The sequence below is a fragment of the Zosterops lateralis genome (assembly GCF_965231275.1).
Source record: "Zosterops lateralis genome assembly, chromosome: 10".
Lineage (NCBI taxonomy): Eukaryota > Metazoa > Chordata > Aves > Passeriformes > Zosteropidae > Zosterops > Zosterops lateralis.
The window spans coordinates 3,652,519-3,675,142 of NC_139770.1; the positions used below are offsets into that span (position 1 = coordinate 3,652,519).

The window sequence follows — 22,624 nt, forward strand, 5'->3', positions numbered from 1 at the left end:
GTTTTTTTCTGCTGTAAATCCTGGCATTGTACAAGTTTAAATTAAAAGGGAGATTTCAATTTACATGTTATGTAGTGAGAATATAACGTGTAACTTCAATATAAAAAGGCAGAAATACAGTATTAAATGTAGGTATTCAGTGTTAAGGCTCCTGAGATGTTTGCCTAGGTTATTATTCTTCTAAGTTTAAATACACAGTAATACTTTTGGAAATCACTTGTACAGACATGCTATTTCTCTTTGGGTAATGATGATTTACCACCTTTTATTTTATCTTTTGGATGTCCAGGATAGCAGCATCGGCACACTGAAATGAAATCACATTTCTTATAACCTCTTTCATTCTCTTTAACAGCATTTGACAAGACAAAGAACAGTACTACAAAATACCCATATGTCCTTAGGAGAATATTATGAAACTAATGAGGCACATTTCAATAACTTCAGTCACGTACTCAAAGGAGGCAGAAGCAATATATTGACTAGTGAAGTACTTATATAAGGCAAAAATTGGCATTTACTGTGTTGCAAGGACTTTACGACCATTTTATGGAGATTTCTGGACCCTGAGATTTAATAATCTTTTCGATTTGTCACTCCAGCGGAATGACTGTGCTCGTGAATTTACTCCAAATAAAATTTTCTAATCATCCTTAGGAAAATTAGAAATATATGGCAGATTAAGGAACCAGCCATTCATCTGCTGGGTTAAACGTACTAACATGAACTTAACAAGCGACGTCGTCTTTTAACACATGCAAAGGACCAAATTATCTGCTGAAAGACTGACATTATGTAAATGTAACATTTGCTGGACCTCTAAACCCTGTGATTAAATTACTGTCTAAATTATTCTGCAATATGAATGTCGCCTACAAAAAGAAAAGCTGTAAAAGAAATGGCTGTGACATCTTCTGGGTTTGCAGTATTTCCATAATGAGTGTTTGAGATGAAGGGTTGGTTCGTATAGCTCAACATCTTAATGAAATAAGGAGAAAGAAAGGGGAGGATGTGATGTGATGTGAGGAAAAGTTACTCTGTAAAAGAGGTAAATTTATCCTGGGGTTTCCACAGGAATTTGTTAGCAGAAGAAGCATGGCTCAATTAAGAGGGGAATTTAATCCACAAATCAAAACTTGTCACTGGAGAGACGTTTCCCCCACCTTTCTCTGTGGATGTGTTGGGTGATCAGTGGCAGGTAATCTGTTTTCACTTAGTGCTCTGAGAGTGACACATCTGTAAAACAGCAAAAAAAAAAATAAAAAAGGGAAGAGTGTGCCGAGACTGGTATTGCAGGTAATTATGGCCCTGAAAGGCTGCGTGCAAATTGTTCCCTGCAAAAAGCCAGAACAACCCATCAGTTAACTTGCCCTGTATCATTAACTCATGTAAATTGTCTTAACTCATATTTCACTCATTCAAAAAATTAAGATCTAGCAGAACGAATGTGCTTCAGCAAATGGAGGAATTGAATGTTCTGTTAATTGGCTACTTAGGAAGCTGTGACAGCAACAGAGAGGGGCTGCACTTCACCCCCTGGCACAGCTGTGAGGTGACATTGCTGACAGCCCTTTTTGGGTTACCTGGCACCAGAGCCCACGGTGATGAGAGCCAACAGTTCCCTGGAAACCCATAAAGGGCAGGGGTTTGCTCCTTCAGCATCTCCACAAAACCCCAGGTGGGAGTCCAGCACAGATGGAAAGCTGCCAAACTGTGATGCTCAGAGAAAGCCCTCGATATATCCACCCTCACTGGCAGTTCAGGATTTCTGTACAGCTCAGCTTTATTTCTTTGGTGTAGCTTTTGCTCTTTGGTGGGGACCTTTTTCTGTCTCCTCTCTGTGCCTCTTTCTCAAGGAAAGGATTTGGGGAGGACAGGGGAGGCTGTGAGAGGGAAGGGCAGCTCTGAGACCTTGGAGAGGGATCACTCCTGCTCCCCTCTAACTGGTAAATATCTAACAACAGATGAAAGGAGACAAATTTATGTTCATTTAGCTAAAGTGGGCTGTTACCTTGCTGGGTTCAGAGTGGTTAGTTTGAATTTTCACTAAGACTGACAGGGCAGTGGGGCAGAAAAGACAGAATATTAACCAACCAGCATCAGGCTGGTTTTGTGTTTTCAGGTTTTGCCAACCAACTGAAACATCCAAAACAGACTATCTCCACAAAACTGTCCTGTAGTTTGCAAGACACTTTTTTTTTTATTTATGCTGCTAGCTTTCCTTCACTCCCTCTCTCCCTTAAAATAGGCACTGCAAATTTTGTTTAACCCCGTAACACTATCCCCTTCCTATGGAGATTTTTTTGAGTATTTATTCACAGGTCTTTATTAGAAAAGACAGTCAGTATGACTGTCTGATTAATGTATGACAGTGCTGATTAATGTCAGTGACTCAGCAGGTTGGTCTTGGGGGGTTCCTTTTTCACATGGACTTTACATTTCTGATCAGTTTTGCCTCAAGGTTTGCTGTTATCCTAAGGGAAGCCACTCCAGATTTCCATCATCCTCAGTGGTATTTTATAATGGAGAAGGCAGGTTCCAACACATGGATATCCTTCCTTGTTTTCTTGATGGGATTTCTTGATTCCTTTTATGGATACTTGTGGTGTAATGAACAAAAAATGGAATGTGATCATTTTGCCTGCAATGTGTGTGTGTTACCTTTTCTCAGACAGCAGCAGTTTCCTCTCAGTGCTGTTTTCCTGAGAGCCTTGTCCACTTCTTGCTCCATGTGCCAAATCCTGTAACAGGAGGAGCAGGTCTGTGTCCCAGGCAGGACCATTTCATTCGGATTCTGGGGCAATCAGATGTCTTTCTGGGTTAGTTCATGTTTCCATCAGCCAGGCAATCGTGGTGCTGTTTCCAGATCTCTCTCATTGCCACAGACAAGAAAACTCACCTCTTCTCCCCATCCCCTTTCTGTGATTTTGGACAGTGAAATCAAGATGAAAAAGGAATTATTAATTCCTATGATTTTTCAGTGGGGGTTGTACCTGTTGCAGTGTAAACTGCCCCTCAAAGGGATGTGATGGTTTATTTATTTTTGCTAGGAAAAGATTCTTTTCACAAAAGAAGCCTGCAGCTGTCCTTCTGGTTTCCCTTCATCCAAACCCTCCTGGCAAGGAAGGCAAACCTTCTGGGAAGCAGAAAAAAAAAAAAAGAATAATCAATGTAATAACAATTATAATCATAGAAGAAACCTTCTAAACTGACCCACCTCCCCAAACCATTTACAGATTCACCCCAAATGACATCTTAATGTTGAAATTTCCTTTTTATTTATGTCTCTTCCTCACTGGCCCCATCTCAGCTGGGAGAGGGCTCTGCAGAGGGACTTACTGGTTTGTAGCTTTTCCTCTTTTGAAGTGGGAATATTATTTTCTGTGCAGCTGTACCAAAGTTACCTGCAGGATTTTCTTCACCTTTTGTTTGAAAAGAAAATATTTTGGGTTTTCCTCTCTCTGTTCCATGTTCCCATTTGGTCAGTGCCCCATAAATACATCTGAAAAGAGCCCGTGATCTGAGCAGTTCAGTTTGTAATTGAAAATATGAGGAAAATAGGAAAGCACAGAAATCAGTGGTATGTGTATTCCCTGATTTTTTAGTTTATTTACATCCTGAAGAAAATGAGTTGCAAAGGTAAATAGCTGAGTTTAAATACTTTGAGGGTGAAGGCTGGTCTATATTTGATTATCTCTGAAATAGATATTGTTTGTATTTATCCCATAATCCCTGATACCTGAGAATTTTGGTGACATCTGGCACAAACATGAGCAGCACTTCAATTTCTTCCCATCCACCTTAAATTACCCCAGGTTTACACTTGTATAACTACAAACTGAACTTTTTCATTAATTTTCCAGCATTAAATAGAAAAAGTAGGCTAAACTTCAGCTGTTGTAGATGAAGTATTTAGAATAATTTCCCAAAGCCCTTCATAAATGTGACATTGATTCATTGATATACAGACCATTAGCAGTTAGTCTCCTCTGTTCATCTATCATTTCAATTATCTCTAGACTTCCCCAGGGTCTTTGACAAATGGGAGACAATTTGCATTTTGTACATTAATGACCTTGGTGGAATTTGTAATTTTATTCCCCCCATCTTATAATTATACTTTAGCATTGGAGGGGAAAGCCCCACAAAACTACATTGGTCCAGTTTTTAATTTAATTGGAAGCATGGGATTGTCAAGGTGAGGAGAAAGGAAGAAATAAGGGGAAAAAAAATAAAGTTTTAAAGTATTTTGCACCTTGTGAAGAACTTTCACTTGAAGATGAAGCAGATTGTTGGAAGTTAAGCTTGAGGTCTATTTTACAGGCGAATGTTGCTTCTCTGGGTCACAGGCTTAGGGGAGCAGTTAAGAACATAGTCAAAATCTTGGGCTGAGGAGATTTATTGGTCTTCTCCCAAACCAACTCGTTTCTTCCTGGAAAAGCTGTCTCTTGGTTCCTTTGATAATGCACAGAAGGAATTTCATAAAGTGATCCATAAAAAGAGAAAGAAGGAAAATGAGCTGTGTGTTAAGATGTGCATTTCAGAGGTCTCTGGCATGGCTGGATCCTCAAAAATCTTAAGAATTTCTATTAATAATTTTGGGTTGTCTACTACTAACAAGTTATCCTTCTTAGCTTTATGATCTATAGCAGTTTTCCTGTTAAGTTAAACTAATAATTTCCTCCTCTCCCATCTTTGAGCCTCTGGTCTTTTGCCCTAGTGGTGAAATAACCAGATTTTTTAACATTACCTGTCTTGGCCACTGTTCACACCTTCCCTGTGTTTAAAAGAAATAAATATGGAGAAATGCTCACACATTATCTGCACTTTTCACTGTTTGTTAATGGTCATAATACAGATATCCTGGAGAAGAGATACAAGTCTTTAACAAAATTAGGAGGTATAAGTATCGAGTAAAATGAACCATTTGGCTGGGCCAAAGAGGCGGTGCAGTGTGGGCAGAAAAAGTGAAATTAATAACTAAAGCATCCTATAATTGAGGAATAGTTTATGGTCTTGCTGCATTTGTTCCTTCAGCAGAAAACTTCATCCCAGCTCTCAGGCTTTTGGGGTGGTTTGTTGTTTTTTGAGTTAACACGCAGCAGCTGCATCCCACGTGGGGAAGGCGAGCGCTGCCTTCTCCAGGAATATCCTCCAGGTGTTAAAACTCCCCGTTGCCAGCAGTAACAGCAGCGTGGGATCTGAGACACCAGAGGCTTTGCCTTTCCCTTTGAACGCGAACTCACTGCAGTCTCTCAGACAACATTAGGTGGTAACTGTTGGCAACAGCGGCGATGTTGGGAGCGACGTCTGTTTCTGGCTGCATTTCCAGAACCATCCATAACGTTGTGGTGGATGTACTTTGCTCATAGATCACACTTCCCCTTTGTGCGTCACAGTGGATTTGGCTGCCTCTTCCATGCAAAAAAAGTAATTAGCTTGGGTTGAATGTGAGGAATTTATTTTTTGATTGGAGCTGAAGGGTGAAATTCCGAGCGTGGAAACCTGAGCCGCGAACTGGCATCGACCCGCGGCCGCAGCGCTGCTGCAGTCCTGCCTTGTTGCTCAGGTTTGGGGGTTTTTTATTCACACAGCTGGAAAGATCTTGGTTTTAATCAGTGCTCAGGCCAGGCTGGGATGTGCTCAGGCCAGGCTGTTCAGCCTTGGATTCCTCTGACGTGTGTTGTACAACTGTTGTTCCGGCAGCTGAAGAGGCGGCAGCGCGGGGCTTGAAGAGCTTTGGTTAAACAAGATGCTCTGAGTGGTCTGTAAGAGTGAGCTAAAGATCAAGGTAAACATATTTATTGATCTACTTCCTCACTCTCCTGAAAACAGGACTCAGACTCCAAACAATACACGTGTCTGTGGAATATACTTGGCTTTGCCTACGTTACGTGTGCTGCACACAAGTGTGTGCTGGTTATGTATTTATTTTTACACAGCCTTCTGGCCCTGTTTGCATTTTTTCTCTCCTTAATAGTGTTTGCCCTTTGCTGTCTGTTTTTAATTTTTTTTAACATTTTCAATAGATCTTTAAAACTTTGAGTTTATTTCTAATGCATGTTCTGTTTAAGAGGTTTAAATTTAAGACTTTGACCTTACTGTTGCTCAAAAAAACAGAGTTTGTTACCCTAAACCAAACAATCTTATAGGAGTGTGGTGTGATGTAATATTTCACTGTGGTACACACTTTGTTAATAGTGAGGAACATGAATTTTCAATTTTCATGTCAGCTGTTTTCAGGGAGAGAGACAGAGGAATGCATGTTTTAAGGTGTAAAATGATCATATATAAAAAGACCAAATCATGTAGTAACTTTGAAGTTTTAAATTATTTAAACTGACGAGACACTGATGTCTCACTGAAAACATAAAAACTGATTTCTCTTTGGTTATACCCTCCTGAAAAAATAGGGTATGGCTCTCCATCAAGACCAGATGCCTGGCATCCAGAGAGATTTAAAAGGCAAATTTAGTTTGCGTTGGGAACCAGAACGTGAAGTTTGGCTTACATGAAACTGACTCTGGCACGAATTAATTTCAGCCATGCAGGATTAACAATCTCAGCCCTCTAATTTCTGCCTGGGATCACCTTTGACACTGGTCCTCTGGAAAAACCTTGAGATCTCATATTTTTACAAGCAGAATCCCCAGGGTGTGATGCTGAGCCTGCTCCCCGTGCTCAGGCAGCAGCTGCACGTGCTGAGCACATGTGTGAGCAGGAGCAGGGAAGGTCCCGGGTTCAAATGCTGGTTTCAGGCTGAGGGAACTGGCTGCCAAAGTGTTCCTGCTGCAGAGCGTCTGCCTTACCCCACCACGCTGGGCCTGATTTATTTGTTTGAGAGGAGGGTTCTGTGCTGTTCTGTTCTGCTGAGAAAGGCCCTGAGAAATCACAGCTGGGCTCTGCTCCTCGCTGTTAATTTAACTGGAAAGGGAAGATCCTTGTCTCTTCAGTTCTGTGCTTCCAGCTTGTCACTGGTGAAATCTATATGAAAGTTAATGGTTTGTACATCCCTCTTTTTTCAAGCTTGATGTAACTCCATATTCATGTGCCTCATATTTAAGTGCCCTGGTTGAATTCCTTGGTGGGGACTCCCTTTCAGCTGAAGGATGCTCACCTGGGTGCCATTTCTGATGAGCAAGATTCAGACCTCTCTGCAACATTTAGTTCAATACTAAATGCCATTTCTGCCTTTGCAAGGAACTCCCTTTCAGCAGGGACAGTAAGCAGCAATCACAGTAAGCAAAAAGTTAACAAGCGCCCATTGGTGTCAGAGAAGTTGGAAGAATTCATAAGACAAATCAGGTAATAGAGTCTCTGGGAATAATGACCTCCCTTGGGCTTCTTTACAAATTAAACTGATGAAGATTGAATCTTTCTTTTTTTCTTTTCTTCTTCCCATGGGTTGCTTTGCCCTTGACACACCAGATCCGTTACTGGAAGGCACAGTGACTGTGCCTTACACTTCTGCCAGATCTTACAGTTTGCACTTCTGTAAACTGAATAACCAGTTCCCATTTGTGTCTTTTGTAAATGAGTGACCTGGTTGTGTGGTTGTGTTTCAGCCACGCAGGGAATGATGACAGAAATGTTATTTTCTGTAGTAGGAAGTGGAGTGAGTTTACATTTAAAGTTAGCACAGGATTTTTGTCAGGACAGTGAGTAATTCTGCCCACAAAGAACCGCTAGAAAGATCTTCTAGAAATAGAAAACAAAAGATGGGAGAGAATATTCAGGAGGATATGGAAAGGAAGAGAAATTTAACCCATTTCAGGCCATCGCAGAGGCTGTTGGATCTAAACCCAGGCTATGATGATGAGAAAAGTTTCAGATTAGACTGGCAAGGACAACTGTTAAGAAAAATACGAAAAGAAAATAGAACCTTCCATTTAAATCTCCATAATGAATTCCTATTCTAAACTAGAGGCCAGGACACATCATCCTTTCTCTGCTGAGAGTTTTTTTATATCCATTTCTGTTCGTAATGGTTTGGGAAAAGAAAAGAGAAAAAAGAAAAAAAAGGTTTTCATTATTCATGTGAAAAATGAACTCATTTGCTCACATGCTTAGTGCTGGGGTTAATTATATTATGAAAAAGCACAGTTTGTAAGGAACTGGCTTATTACAATAGGAATGCCCTGAAATTTAAGCTGCCTAATTTGTCAGCTTGCTCAGACCATACTGTGGTAACACTCAGCCTGTTTGTAGGTTAAGCAGCAACTTCTGGGCTTGGGGCTTTGGTCCTGCACTGGGGCCTGTGGGCAGGAGAGGGGTTTGACAAATTCTGTTCTGGGGGTTCCCTGGTGACAGCACTGTCACTTGTCACCTGCAGTCCTGGCCCCTGCTGCATCAGGGACTGCTTTGGACCAGGGGAGAGCTGCCCTGGGGTGGATTGAAGTACCAAAATTGGTTCTGGAGTGTTTCAGATGTCCCTTTCCCAGAGTGTTGCAGTGGACACAAGGACACTCCTGGATTTGAGGCATTTATTCCACAGGGGCAGACAAAAGGAGACATTCGCTCGCTCAGATTGATGAGTTCTTCTGAGGACAGAGTAAAGACAGAGACAAAGCTGGAATAAACACTTACTTTATTCTACACTTCCAACAGGATTTTTTCTTTGTTGTATTTTCTGCAGCTAGAAGCTGAAGCTGTGATTTGTGTCCTTCCCCTGAATGTTGGGAAGCTGATTTCCAGATAAGCTATTCCTGCAGCGCTCGGTTCCCTGTTCCTGCATCCTGCTGGCTCGAGCTCATCCTCTCACACTCCTGCTGTCACAAACTCACATTGCTGCTGTACACAGAATTTCCAGTAATATTATAGCAGAGTTTCTCAACACCCCACATTGCACGTGGCGTGCCACCACTAAATTGGTACAATCTGACCCATCCTTACAGGTTTTGCCTGGAACAAGCATTTATTTCTGCTTGAAATTGTTCGTTCACCTTTCATCAATGGGGACCCTCAAAGGCATCACCAACGTGCTCATCTGTCTTTATCTCTGGTTTTGTTATTGCTGTGTTGGATCATTGCTGTGCTCTTCATAAGAACTCATACATCCCTTAAAAGTACAGGTTGAGCAGAGTACACAAAGTGCTGCCTTTGCTTCCTTGCTGTTCCTTTTTGATGCCAGTGCTGTGCTCTCTGTGCTTGTGTTTGGTCCTGAAGATGTTGGCACTGGCTAAGCCATGGGTATCTTCAGGTCATTCACAATTTTATATGACACTGGCTGCCACTCTCCAGCTCTCTTGGACAGAAAACCTATATACATTTGCATAGCCTTAATTATTTTTCTTTTTTTCTCATGGAGATCTGTAAAAATTTCTGTAAATACTAAGCTTTGAGAAACAGCCCAGCACACTGGGGTTTTTTTCTATATCCTTTTCAATTCAGTTCCGCTGATCTGATTTATAGATGTGTACAGGAAGCTGGAGAAAAGGCAGAAGTTCATGTAAAATTTCTCAAGATCCAGAAGCAAAAGAGGAGAGTTGGGGATAACAGAGGATATTAGCAAAGAGCCAGCCTTAGTTCATGGCCAAGTGGTTTACTGACTTCCTCCCCCAGGAAAGCAGAAGGCAGCAGGTTGCAAGGATGTCTGGAGTTCAAGGTGCATTTTGTGAACTCTCCTTTAGGCACCAGGATTTGGCTTGGCTGGAGTCAACTGTGGGGCTTGTGCTTGGGGTTTAGCACTCAAAACATCAATCCAGTTGCTAAGAGTCCTGAAGCCTCACTGATAGTCACTGCCTTGGAAATTATGTTTGAAGAGTGTTTACCTGCCTGCAAAAACACTAAGGGCTTCCACTGTGAAATCAGACTTGGAAAGTTCAAAGGCTTTCCATGTTTGTGTGTGCATAACCAGCACTTGTCGGTGCTGGAAGTCAGGTACACTGCAAAGAGACTGCAGTTTTAGGGCAAAAGCACTTCTAGATAAAAGCAAGGGCTTTTAAGGATGTCACTGCAGAGCCCTGAATTCTTTCTGAAAGGGCTCCATTTTGTGGCATAAAAAGTCAAAGCAGAAAGAAACTCGTCTTGCCAGAGCTCTGATGTGGGAAAGGTGCCATACAGCCAGCCAGGCTTTCTTTTATGTTTTGCTCATAAACCATCGTAGCAGGGAAAGGCAAACACTTGTCTAATTTGATAAAATATCTTTAATTGCAGCAGCAGTACTTGAGGTTTGGGCTGGCTGCGTCAGCTCTGTTTGTAATCACAGCTCCAGCCGCACTCCACAATCAGCGCCAATTGCTGCCAATTAGCATCCGCTAGGCTGCTGCTGCTTTATTCAGATGTTCTGGGGTGTTTGGTTGCATTATTCATACCTTGTCTGGGAAAACATAGTTTAAAAACGAGCACCATTACAGGATTTCGTTGTGCTGTGACAAGACCTCCCAACTCCACCTCTCGGTTTGGTTGTAGTTAGTGAACAGGGGAAAACTTCGGGCATGGTCTAGGTCCTGCATTTCACTTCTAGGAAATAGTTCCTGCTTGATAGAGGATTTTAAGGAGAGATCAAAAGAAATCAAAGCTGGTGTTCTGTCATGTAGCAGTTTGGCTTTGGAAGTCATTGCAAGATGTCATCAATGTGCGAGACATTAGGAATAAAAAAGAAGAAATATTTTAAAAAGAGAACAGAATGTATATGGTTATGGAGAACTGCCATGACCAGGGATAGAGATTTTTAAAAGGACTTTGAAGTGCCAGTTTCAGAACTGAGTCTGGTCTGTGGTGTAGGAGAGCTCGGGGTGGAAGGGGCCATCTCTGTACCTGCAGCAGGTACAGAGTGTTCTCTGTAGTGGTACAAGATGAACTACAGGTACAAGATGTGCTGTCTAACACAGCAGTGTGTGCCAGCATCTTGGGCTTCAAGAGCTTGTGGTCTCACCTATTTAAACTTTGAGCCAGTATTTTCCCCTGTTAGGATTTTATTCTGACTTCAAAGGAGTTGTTCTTAACGTGAGCAAGTGCAAATGATTGATGAACGCGTTTGGGTTTTTTTTCCTTCAGATGATGATTTTAATAAGGAGAAATGAATGCTGGCTAAGTATGTTTAACCAGGACCTTTGTTTGGTTTTGCATCTAAGTTGAATTAAATGATTTTTTTTTTTTTTAGTGCCACAGTAAGAAAAGAAAGCAAACCATGGCAGAGCCCCACATCCCTGGGGAACAGGGGCTGTGCACACACTGTTTGCGTGACGGATGCTCCCTGCATATGGGAATGTGACATGGGGATAAAGAGGAATGAGTGCAGCAGTAATTTCTTTAATTAAAAAAAAAAAAAATTGGAGAAAGGAGGTGATAACTTGTGGAAGCACAAGGAGCACAGCTGGCAGCAGAGACAGTGGCAGTGATGGGTGTTTGCTGGGAGGTGACGCTCCAGGAGACTGTGCCAAACTCTCCGACAAGTTTGCTCCACTAATCAGGCGCTTGTTAATAATGACTCAGATTTACGATACTTCATAACAGCCCAAGAAGAAATATTCATCCTGGTATTGACTTTGTGGGGGAAGAAAACCTAATAAAGCATTGAGAGTGCTTAATCAATACCTGGGCAGGGCTGCGCTGACTATCAGAACGAGCAGCTTTGTTTGCTATTCAGGCGGATAATTTATGGTTAGTGCTGGAAGTGATGTATGTAATTTATGTTTTAGAGACAATTACTGCTCAAACACGACTGCTGCAAAGCTTTTTGCAGGAAACCAAGAGAAAGACAAATGCAGTCTTTGGGGTGTGAGTGTTGTGCCTGGCAGCCTGTCCCAGTGTATTTGTGCATTATGTTATATTTAGGTGTAATGTTGATATATGATCTATGTGCATGTGTGCTCATGTGAACTATGTTGCACCATAGCAGTGAGTGGCCTTTAAAGTTCAAATTAACTTTCTCAGGTTTCAGGATTTTTTTTAGACATATGGTTTTGGTCACAGACCATCCAAGCTGTAATTAAAATAAAAACCAAATCAGCGTGTAAAACTTAAGGAGGTACTTATTTTTTTGGATCTTCAGCATTTAAAAAAATTGATTCAAATTATTTAGATCAATATGTGAGAAATTGTCAGATGGGCACTGTGATTTGCAGACACTTGCTTACAATAACTTATACCTTATAAAAGCAAATTGTAAAATAGTTGCAATTCTACACCTGTGTGAGCCAGGCACTCAGATATATTAAAGTACACATATAGGAGCATTTCATGTACACATGATAAACTATATTTAGACATTGATTCTAACCATTATAAAGGTTTGGTTTTTTTCACCCAACAGCATTTATGTTTTCTGTGTTAAGAATTTACGTATCTAAATTGCTATAAAAGTCAATATAAGCTGCCAGTGCCTGTTAGAGGAATCAAACTGCCTTCTTAAAGATATTTAACATTTAGATTCCTGAAATTGGCCCATCTTCATTACAGTCTTCAGGAGAAGGTCCCAAGTGTTATTAATGAAATGTTTTCTTCCCTCTGAATAAATATGTTGTGGTTGCTGTGACCCCTGATTGAAGCAGGGTGTGTTACCAAAACACTTTTAAACTAATCAAAATCACCTCCTCGCTCCGTGCTGGTGGGCTTTGTTCAGGCAGGATTGCAATAACAATGGGAATGATTTTTTACAGATTTTATTCCACTTCAGTGATTTATTACAAGTCCAGGGAGTTCTGACACGCGCTGGAGTCGGTGGCTCACGGGTCAGAGCACAGGTTAGCCCCAGAGCTGGGCACCCAAATGGCAACTTTGCATGTGCCTGCCTTAGATAAATAAAGTTGTTGCTAATATACAGCTGATAAATACAAAAACCTTGGAAAATTGGGTTTTAAATAGTGTGGCAATTATAAGATTCCTTTTCCTTATGAGGAAAATCCTTACAAGATTCCTTTTCCTTAAAAACCAGTTTTTATATTAATGAATCTGGCATAAACTTGCTGCATGGGGAAAATAAAAATACCTTAACCTGTAGGCAGTGAGTTAACTGCTGGGTTCCACTGATCTGAACACACAAACTGTTGTCAAAATTAGATGGTGTTTCACTTCATGGTTTTCCTGCTGCAGAGCTGAACCCCTGCTTGGTGCAGGGTCTTTCTCCTTCCCCAGCTCTGGCCTGTCCTGTGTTCAGGGCAGGTTTAATCCCTCACTGGATATTAAAGATGCTGAATTGAGCTCCGGGTGGAGACCCTGCAGAGCTGCAGCCCTCACCAACAGCTCAGTGGAGAGGGATGGAAAGGAGATTTCTGCCCCAAATGCCAATACATATTTCTGCTTTTCACAGTGATTTTTCTTCATCTGCTTTGTACTCTTGAGAGCCAGTGATAGAGCAGGTCACTGCTGTTAGATTTCAGGCTGGAGTTTTCAATGAAAACTGCTTTGTCCAGTGTCTGCTTTTACATAAAACCTTCATTTATTTGTAGGAAATCTGAAATCACTTACAATTTCATAAAAACTTGGTGAAGGGTTGTTTTCCCTGGAGCTGAGGATGTGTGGTGTTTTTAGATGGAATAGCATTAACAAGAACAGAGGTGAAGGGACTGGAATTATCCTTCTCCATTTAGCATGTGGCTCCTAGGCAGGGTTAAGGCAAAGGTGGTCTCCTTCATGAAAAAAAAAAAAAAAAGTTCCCTCCCATATCAAGTATTTAATAAGATTTTTGGAGTAAAGACACCTTTTCACACAGTTCTGTTCTATAATACCATGAGTACATGGGCCCACGTCAACAATCTACATTTTAACATACTACAGGATTTAAAATATATTGTGGATTATTTTCCCCCACACATATATACTAGACAGATCATATATAAAGTTAATATCAAGTTAATCTAGATGCAGGGTGTTTTCAATTATTTTTCCCATGGCAAGATTGAAGGCTCACATCCAGTATGTCCCATGGATAATGTTTTTGTGTTGCAACATTGGCTCTATAAATAAACGTGAAACATTGCAGTCGCAAACATCACTTTTCTTTTTTTTTTTTTTTTTTTGAAGTGCCTACAGCATGTCATTACAGATGGATTGATAGGCTTGATAACATTGAACTTTTGTCAGACCTAACGTGGCAGACTTGTTACGTGTCAGAAATTTTCTGTCATTTTTCTCACTATTCAAAAGGCAAAATATATTTGCAACCTTGAGTGACATTGAATATGGAAAGCAGACAGAAATTTATCATTTGACAGGATTGTTTTTGTTGAGTTTATTTTAACTTTCTGTTTTCTTTTTTTTTTTTTTTTTTTTTTGTGGCAAAGCTGTAATCAGATTTTAAAATCCTGACTACCCTGCTTTAGGAATATGGCACAGCTGATTGTGGCTTGTAAAAGCTCTATGACCCAGCCTTTTACAAATGTAAAACACATTCTTTATTACTTCACATTCAGATCATTTCTTTTTGTGCTTCTTTGGACTGAGGCAACATCTGACCTTTATTATGGAGTTGCAGAAAACAGCTTGGCAGGGAGCAGGCAGTGGGGAAAGTCTTGAGCAGGAGACAGGACAGCAAAGGATGGAGATGCTTAGAGAGCAAATTTTCATAGCATTAGGGCTAAAACTGCTGAGATTTATTCCTACTCAGTGTATTTCTTCAAATGGGATTGCTCTCTAATAAAGCTGTGTCAAGAAAGCTTTCTTTTGGTGTCTTAAATCAGAAATTAAATTATAGTTTATTTTATGATGATTAACTTTAAATAAGGTGTTTGTTTTAAAGACACATGGAGATGGAAAGTCAGGTTTTGAGAGTAAAACAGAAGTGGGGAGTTTCTGGTGTAAAAAGCAGCAAAGAAATGCAGGAAAACATTTCATTGAAAGATGAAAACAAATATTAAGGCGGGGACAAGAAAATCCTGGACAGGGCATTAAGAAGGTAGGGTTAGAGGGAGGAGGAAACAAGGTTTTCAGTCATGCAGCACTAATAGCTGAGCCACAGCATTTTATGCTGAACAAGGAAGGAAAAGATTTTTAATTGCTAACAGGAACACTGCAATCAAAGGAGAAACTTCCTATATATTAGCATGCACCAGCACTATACACTTCCGAATGGATTATACCCTGGTGAAATCAAGGGGATAATGATGAGCTCCTCAGCTCAGAAAGGTTTTGTTCCAATATTTTAGTTCAGAATATAGACACTGGTGTTAATGAATCAGGCTGTATATCCTAGACGACCTCACCCAGCCAATATTTTACGCCAGGAGGTCACATAGCATTGTGGGTGCTAAACAATAAAGCAGTTTTCCCTTAATTTTTGTCAATTGTCCCCTTTTCTGACCCAGAGATGGGGCAACTGAGAGGCGTTTTAAAAACTTTTATTCCATTTTCAGCCTTGTGAAGGGTGAGACAATATAGATGTTATAATTCATGCCATCACAATCAGAAGCCAAACTATTAGCTGATTACAATACACTATAAGCATTTTTTTGCCTATCAGCTTATGCCAGGCGATGTCATTAATGCCTTAAGGCCAATCCTCAAAAATTACCCCTTGTGGGTCCTACTACAATGCATCTTTCATAGTTCTATTTCTCTAAAGTATCTGGTTTTATTTGCAAGGCCATTATTCAAAACTTGTTTCCAGTTCTGTTTCTCTCTCAACAATGCCCACCCTATTCCATGGCATTTCTAAGTCAGCATTTCTTATCTCAAAGTTTGCATACAGATACATCCTATGTGAGTCTTCTGTCAGGCTTTGAGAATTCTCTACAAACCCATTTCCCACAAATTTCGTTAAAAAAAAAAAAAATACTAAAAAGAGCAAAGAGATTTTATTAGTTTTCAATCCTGTCAGTACAAATAGAAGTCCATGCTGTGGAGCTGGGTCATTATGATGGCTTGTTAGTGTTAATTAGCACAAGGCACATCAAGGTGTCTGTGAGCTGGGGGGATTCAGTGCCTTGGACGGGGCGCCGAGCGCTCGCGTGCCTGCTCCCAGTGCTGGGAGGAACACGTCCAAAATCTGCCTCCTGTCATATGTTCCTGCTGAGGAGAAGCGAGCAGACGCACGTTCTTATTTTGGTGTCGTTTGTTTTTTTGGAGAGGAAGGAGAGAGAGGAGTGTTTTTTTCTTTTCTCAGGGAAAAGTTTCTGTTTAAATCGCGTTCCTGTGAAATGGAGAAGAGCCTCGTTGGCTTTGCGCGGGTTAGGATTTGGTTTGTTGTGTAGCTCTGAGATAACTGAATTTTATTTTATTTTATTTTATTTCTTTTTTTATATATATAGCCTGCCAGTGTTTTCCAGTATGACTGAGGACAAATTGTAATTTTGTCAGTCATTTGCGTTGAATCTAACGCTGTAAAGAAATGAGACGGTTTTAGCGAGTTTGTGCCTCTTCATCTACACCTTAGCAAACGTTGGTGTTTCATGATGCACTTTTCTTTTAGGTTTTTAATAGCCTGAAACCTCCTCAAAAATTTCTTTTGACCTGTGGCTTTTAGCCAGGATCAGAAATGAACCAGTCAAGTGAAGCTTGAGCTCATCAAAGAACTAACAAACCTTGGTAAATCTCAGTCTTTAACACCGAAGGGTTGCAGTTGAAAGGCTCTCACCTCTCTTGCATGAATGTGAAATTTTTTTTTTAATTTTTTTTTTTGCTTTTACAAACTAATTAAATGTTTTTTTTAAAAGCCTCATTTCCCCTTTGGGAATGAGGAGTGCCACTAATATGAAGTAACTGCCTGTGGTTTTTACAGTCATGATGATGCTTATCTTCTGCTGCTTAATCCTCCTTCTGACTTTCCTGCTGTCTGACCTGAAAGCAATGTGAGCTCCCTTCCAGTGCCAAAGGCCTGTCAGATATGTCACCTCAGCCTAGGCTTTGAGGAGGTGGGGTGTCCCCTCAGCCCTGGCTCTGCCACCAGGGTAGATCAAGACATTTGCCCAAAAATTGAAGCCAACCCCCCCAGAGCCCATTATTCTCACAGATGTCCATCCCTGCTTGCCCTTGCACTGCTGGACTGGGTGTGTGTGTGAGACATGAGCACTTCAGAAAGCAAAGTGAATGAGAAGGCATTTCCCAAGTTCAGTGTGCATGGAATCAGTGCAGCAAATACCTGCTGGGCTTGTTACATTTACCATCCCCTTTGAACAAATGTTCTGTTTTGGAAATCACCTCCATACCGTCTGTTGTCTCTGCTCCTGCTCAACAGAGCAGCACTGCTGGCCTGATGGCTTCTATCATATCTCTTTGAAATTTCTTATGTAGGGTATTTAAGTAGATATGTAAGTGTATGTCTTTGCTATTGATTTTTTTTCTCTACAACTGCTGTCTATTTACTTATTTATTTTTTTTTTCATTTAGTTCTTTAATGCTCTTCATTTGTAATGTGTAAAGTTACATTTTGCATGCAGGAAAGGACCAGCTTACAAGGTGAATAAGTCAGGTGTGTAGATAACAGCACCTGACAGAAAGCAGGACTATAATTGATTTTAAATCCTACCATCTTTCAGAGGTTGCTCATCTCTGCCACTGGTTCTAGAAGCACCCTAATACCCAAGTGAGGCTGCTGGAAATGACAGTACAGAGGTTGTTCCAGAGGTGGAAGTTGGAGAGCCAGTTGGGCTCTGCACTCACCTTGTGCAGAAAGGGAGGAGGAAAATCCCACCCTTGCAATTCTTAGTATCACAGAATCATTTAGGTTGAAAAGACCTTTAAGACCATTGAGTCCAGCCATTAACTCAGCACTGCCAAGCCCACCCTTAAACCATGTCCCCAAGTGCCACATCCACTAATGGTTGGGCTGGAGGATCTCAGAGGCATTTTCCAACTGTAATGATTCTGTGATACCTGTCTTTTAAATCCCTGTACGGTGACTCCACCACTTCCCTGGGCATACTGTTCCAGTGCTTGGCAATCCCTTCAATGAGCAAATGTTTTGTGATACCCAGTCTAAACCTCTCCTGACACAACCTGGTTGGGTGGAGGGACTCAGCAGCATTGCTGGGCATGGCTGCTCCTGGGGTTGCTTCAGAGTCCTGAGCTGTTTGTCTCAGAAACTTTCTCATTTTTCCGTATCAGTCAGACAGGACTGTCCTCAGACCTTCAGGTGCTGTGGTCAGTGCCCACTCTTCAGTGGTTTGCTTGTGCTTTTTCCTGGCAGATGTCAACGAGTGCACCACGGAGAACGGCGGCTGCCACGACCGCTGCTGCAACACCATCGGCAGCTACCACTGCAAGTGTCCAGCTGGCCAGAAGCTGGGGGAAGATGGAAAATCCTGTGCAGGTAATGCTTTGTGCCATGTCTCGCTGCTATTAAGGAATCAGCAGGCTTAGGAAGGGGAAGGAAAACGCTGGCTTTTATGTGGAGCCAGCTGAAGAGCGTCTGCTCAGAGTTGTCGAGAGCGCAGATCTTCTCATGTCTGGATTATGAAGATGTAACTGTAAGAACACTTCAAAGGGTTGGGGTTTTGTTTTATTTTGTTGAAAAAAATGTTATCACTTAACCTGGATTGGCTGTGCCATGTTCTGATTATGGGATTTCCGTCATCAGTTGAAAAACTTGAAGAAAGTGTATACGCTTGATAATATTTCATCTGTCTCTAAAGCAAAATGGTTCTTATCAGAAAATACACATACATTTTCACATTTCAATCACAATTCCACAGCTAGAGATTAACTGAATAAAAAAGGATTTAAAACCACATGCTATGTAAACCCATTTGTCTTTTTCGTAGGGGAAATTTAAGTCTAGTTAGTGCATTATAGGGTAAAATTCGTTCTTATGCAGAAACTTATGTTAGAACACATAGTGAAATAAGCTGAGATTTCCTAAAAGTGCGCTGACAAACAGAGTGAGTGTAAACAAGCCCAAATGAGGTGATGATCTACCATCACTTCCTTTTGTGCATTGTCAGGTGTTGGGTACCCAAGGTGTGCAGGCCAGAGCAGTTCCTTCTTCCTGAGCTCTCCCCTGACACAGGTAACAGGGATGTGCTGCCTCATGATCTGGTGTGCTCTGCTGTGTGCCTGGATTGCACCCCCTCTGCATTTCAGTGCTGCAGTAAATGCATCAGTGATGATATTTTTTTTAATCTCAGGGGAGCTTTTCATGAACTGTATTATCATCTTTTCACAAGAAACTGTGTTCTCTGGCTTTTCCCATTGCACAGTATCTCACAAATTCCTTTCTTCCAAGATTTCATTTTACCATTGTCCAACTCCTTTATAAGGTTTGTATAAAGCTCTATATTTCTTGCCTGTGGTCATATGCTTTATCCTAACTTTATAATTTATTTGGCTGCGCTCCCTTTTTTCGCTAAAATATGATGGAATTATTCTCTATGGCAACCTATCAGTTGAGATCCACCTTGACAGTGTAAATAAGCTGTAGATGGTTATTTCATTTTGATTGAAGTATTTCATTATGGTCCTCCATGTTTTCATTTCAGCCTTTGGAGAGCTCAGCCCAGGAATATCATTTATGATTCACAGATCCCATTTATGATTCCCTGCTACATCACCTCTCTTACCTCTTTGGGGGACTGGCTGGCAATATGCCCATGAGCCAAGGTCTGTGTTTTGATGACTGCTTACTGCTTTCAGTGCATGAAAGTTATCCACACCCCAAGGTTTTTGAAAGCAGGACTCCTACTCATCATAATCCTTAGCATGCAAGAGTAATTTTTCCTTTAGACTAGTCTTATTTTAATAAGTTGGTCAAATTAATGTTCCTCCTGCACAATTCAATTCTTATAATACACTTTAAATTTTAGCATTTGGACAGTCTTTTAAAAAATCAAACACAGCTTAAGGTATTTGATTTTTGTATTATATTTTATCTGACCAGGAGTTGCAAGGGAATATATTATTAGCTGTTTTGAAGCCATTTTTTTAAATCTTCAGGCAAAAATGGAAAATGCTCAAGACATAGAGCAGAGTAAACATGGTGGTGTCACTAAATACACCTGAACTTTTGCAGAGGTGACAATGACAGTGAGAATTTGACTGTGCTGGCCTGGAGTCAGGCAAGGAGGCCAATTTCAGCTAACTTCTGCCCATCAGGTGTTACAATATGAATCACTTAGTGGTTGGTCACTATGTGAGGGGGAAAATGGTCAAACACTTTTGACCACTTTTTTGTTTTGCTCTCAAACAAAACTCTGTGTGGTGCTGGAAGGTCTTCCAGGGCCTGAACTGGGATTTTATTTATTAATGCCTCTGCATTGCTCAAAAGAGTAATTTTTGCAGGTAGGAGTAAAACAGCTCCTCATTCAGGTTAACCAGTGGTGTTTCGGAGGAATAAAGTTTATTGTTGTTCTTGGTTGTTCCATTCTTTCTGCCTTTATAGCATCATTGTGCTTTATGTTATCCCTTAGTCTAAACTCAGGCATTAAATAGATGTGCACTATTGTTCTGCTCCCATTATTTGTCTCATGGTTGGTTTTATTTCACTGGTGCCTGCAATGATCGATCAGTGTATGGGGTTTTTTTTTTTAATAAGCCAAGGTACAAATAAGGTGTATTGTTAGAAAAGGGCATGGAAGTAGCACAGATTTTATTCAGCGAGTCATTATTGCTGGAAAGATTGATTGTGTTTTTCAGAAACAAAATAGAGCATCCTTCTGACAAAAGGGAAGGATGTCAGGAAAGAACTGTTGAGTTTTTGAAAATATTTTTTTTTACCCATTTGTAGCTGTTTAATGCTAAGGAAGGGACAGTGGATAAAGATTCACTACTGAATTGACCAACTGAATTGCACTGCTAAGGAAGGGAAAGGGATAAAAATTCACTAACTAACAGCAAGCTGAATTGCACTGCTGTTTTGATCAAGCATTGCTGGCGTTTGTTTTTTGTGGTTTTTTTTTGGAGAGCCAAAGGCCTGATTTCACAGCTTGAACAAGCTGGCAGTGCTCAACATCTCCACCTTCTCGGGTGTCAGAGGTGTGTGCAAGACACAAGGCTCCATGAATATGCACAAGACAACAGCATAAAATAGGTGAGATAATCATAAAACAGTTATTGCTATCAGCTTTGATTAAACCTTGCCCTTCCTGAGGGATTCTGTGGCTGGTTGGACCCACATGGGGAAGGGGATTGAACAGCACAGCCTGGGACACCCCGTGCTGTGGGATCTATCCTGATCCAAGGGCTGTAGGGATATTTCCTAGGGGAAATTTTTAGGGTAGGGGTATTTTTAGGGATTTTTTTTGGCTGTTTGGGGGTTCTTATGGCAGGATGTATCATTCAGAGTTACGTAGTTTGCAAAGTCTTCCTTCCCTTTGGTCAGAGATACTGGTACCAAGAGGCAGGATGTGCTGAGCTGGAGGCCTGTGCATCTCCAGAGAAATGCCAGCCAGAGCAGTGACCTGATTAGCCTTTCAAAACTAATTATCTCCATGTTGTACTGCAGCTTTCACTCTCCAGCCTTCACGCTCAGAACTTCAGTTTGCTTCTCTGACAGAGAAATATTTCCTGGCAGCTCCTGGCGTAGGCATTACAGATTGTGACAGAAAGCTCCTGCTTCCCTCCCGCTCCTCGTGTGCCTGATGGAGATGAATGATGAGACGGGATTTGGCTTTAAATCACTGCACAAATAATGTGACAAATTAATATTTGACATTTACTAGCAAGGGCTGTCAGGCTGATGCTGTGCCCTGTGCATCCCTGTGGCGTTCCTGGGGCAGCCTGGGCAGGGGCCGTGGGTGGGTTTGCTCAGGAAGGTGTGACCTGGTCTGAGGAAAGGAGAGGAGATGGGTGTGTGTCCAATCCCTCCTTGTTTGCGGAGCAGAGGTACCACCATGTCAGTGAGATGGGCTGTGAAATGCAGAGAGATCCTCATTTCATATTTTATTCCGATGCGAAACAGATCTACTCGAGCATCTCGAAATGCAGAAATGGTATTTTCTGAACAGAAATACCATCTTAAATGGTATTTAAAATGGTAATTTTAAAGCTCAGTTGTTGGCACAAGTCCAGATCTGTAAGGGATGCTGAGGCTACAGCTACAAAAGCGTGTTTTCACACATGAATAAGCTGCAGAAGTCAAGTAGAAAAAGGTCGTGACCTTATGTTAACCTTCTTTGGTAAACTGTCATTTCTTATTTATATTATTGTGCTCTCATCTGTCAAGGCAACTGAAGGAACTTCGAGACAAGTGAAATCCTGTGATTAACTGTTGATGAAAAGGAGCTCCTATTTTGTTGATTAGAGTGATGTTGCAATCACTGTAACCCCATCCCTGGGGGAGTTGGTCAAACCTGGGATCTCTGGCAGGTTTCCCGACCTTTGCCAGGGGGATTTTGGGAGCAGCTGCCTCCAGAGTCAGAGTGGGACTGTGCAGGGCCACCACTGCTCCCCCCAGGGATGGAGGGGTCACTGCTGGAGCCTGATCCGAGGGCAGGGGGAACTCTCCAAACACTTTGTTGCCTTGGAAGAGTTAATGGTGGGCTAAAAGGAATACTGAGGGACATGTCTAAGAGCAAGAAAGTGCTTATTAATGTGGTGGCAGTGTTTATTAAGTTAATAAGGTCTGAGATGTAACTTATTCTTGTCAGATTCTGATTTTAGTGAAGAGAACGAATGTTAATTCTGTGTTTGGGCTGTTTTCCCTGCCCAGCAAATCAATGTACAAGGTGTCTGCCATGTGCTGTGATAAAAAGACTGAAGGACATAATACCATGCACTTCAAAGGAAATGCCAAGGTGTTTTTATTGTATTTATC

General features: G+C 41.2%; 1 protein-coding gene across 1 annotated transcript in view; it reads left to right on the top strand.

The window, feature by feature from the left end:
• Positions 1–22,624, top strand: part of LOC310913488 (uncharacterized protein) — a gene marked incomplete at both ends in the record, with an annotated part of 197,255 nt that overhangs the window by 93,135 nt on the left and 81,496 nt on the right. Inside the window, one exon of the mRNA XM_083868944.1 lies at positions 18,065–18,187. Coding sequence (XP_083725070.1) covers positions 18,065–18,187 — 123 coding nt within the window. The remainder of the gene's footprint in view (positions 1–18,064; positions 18,188–22,624) is intronic.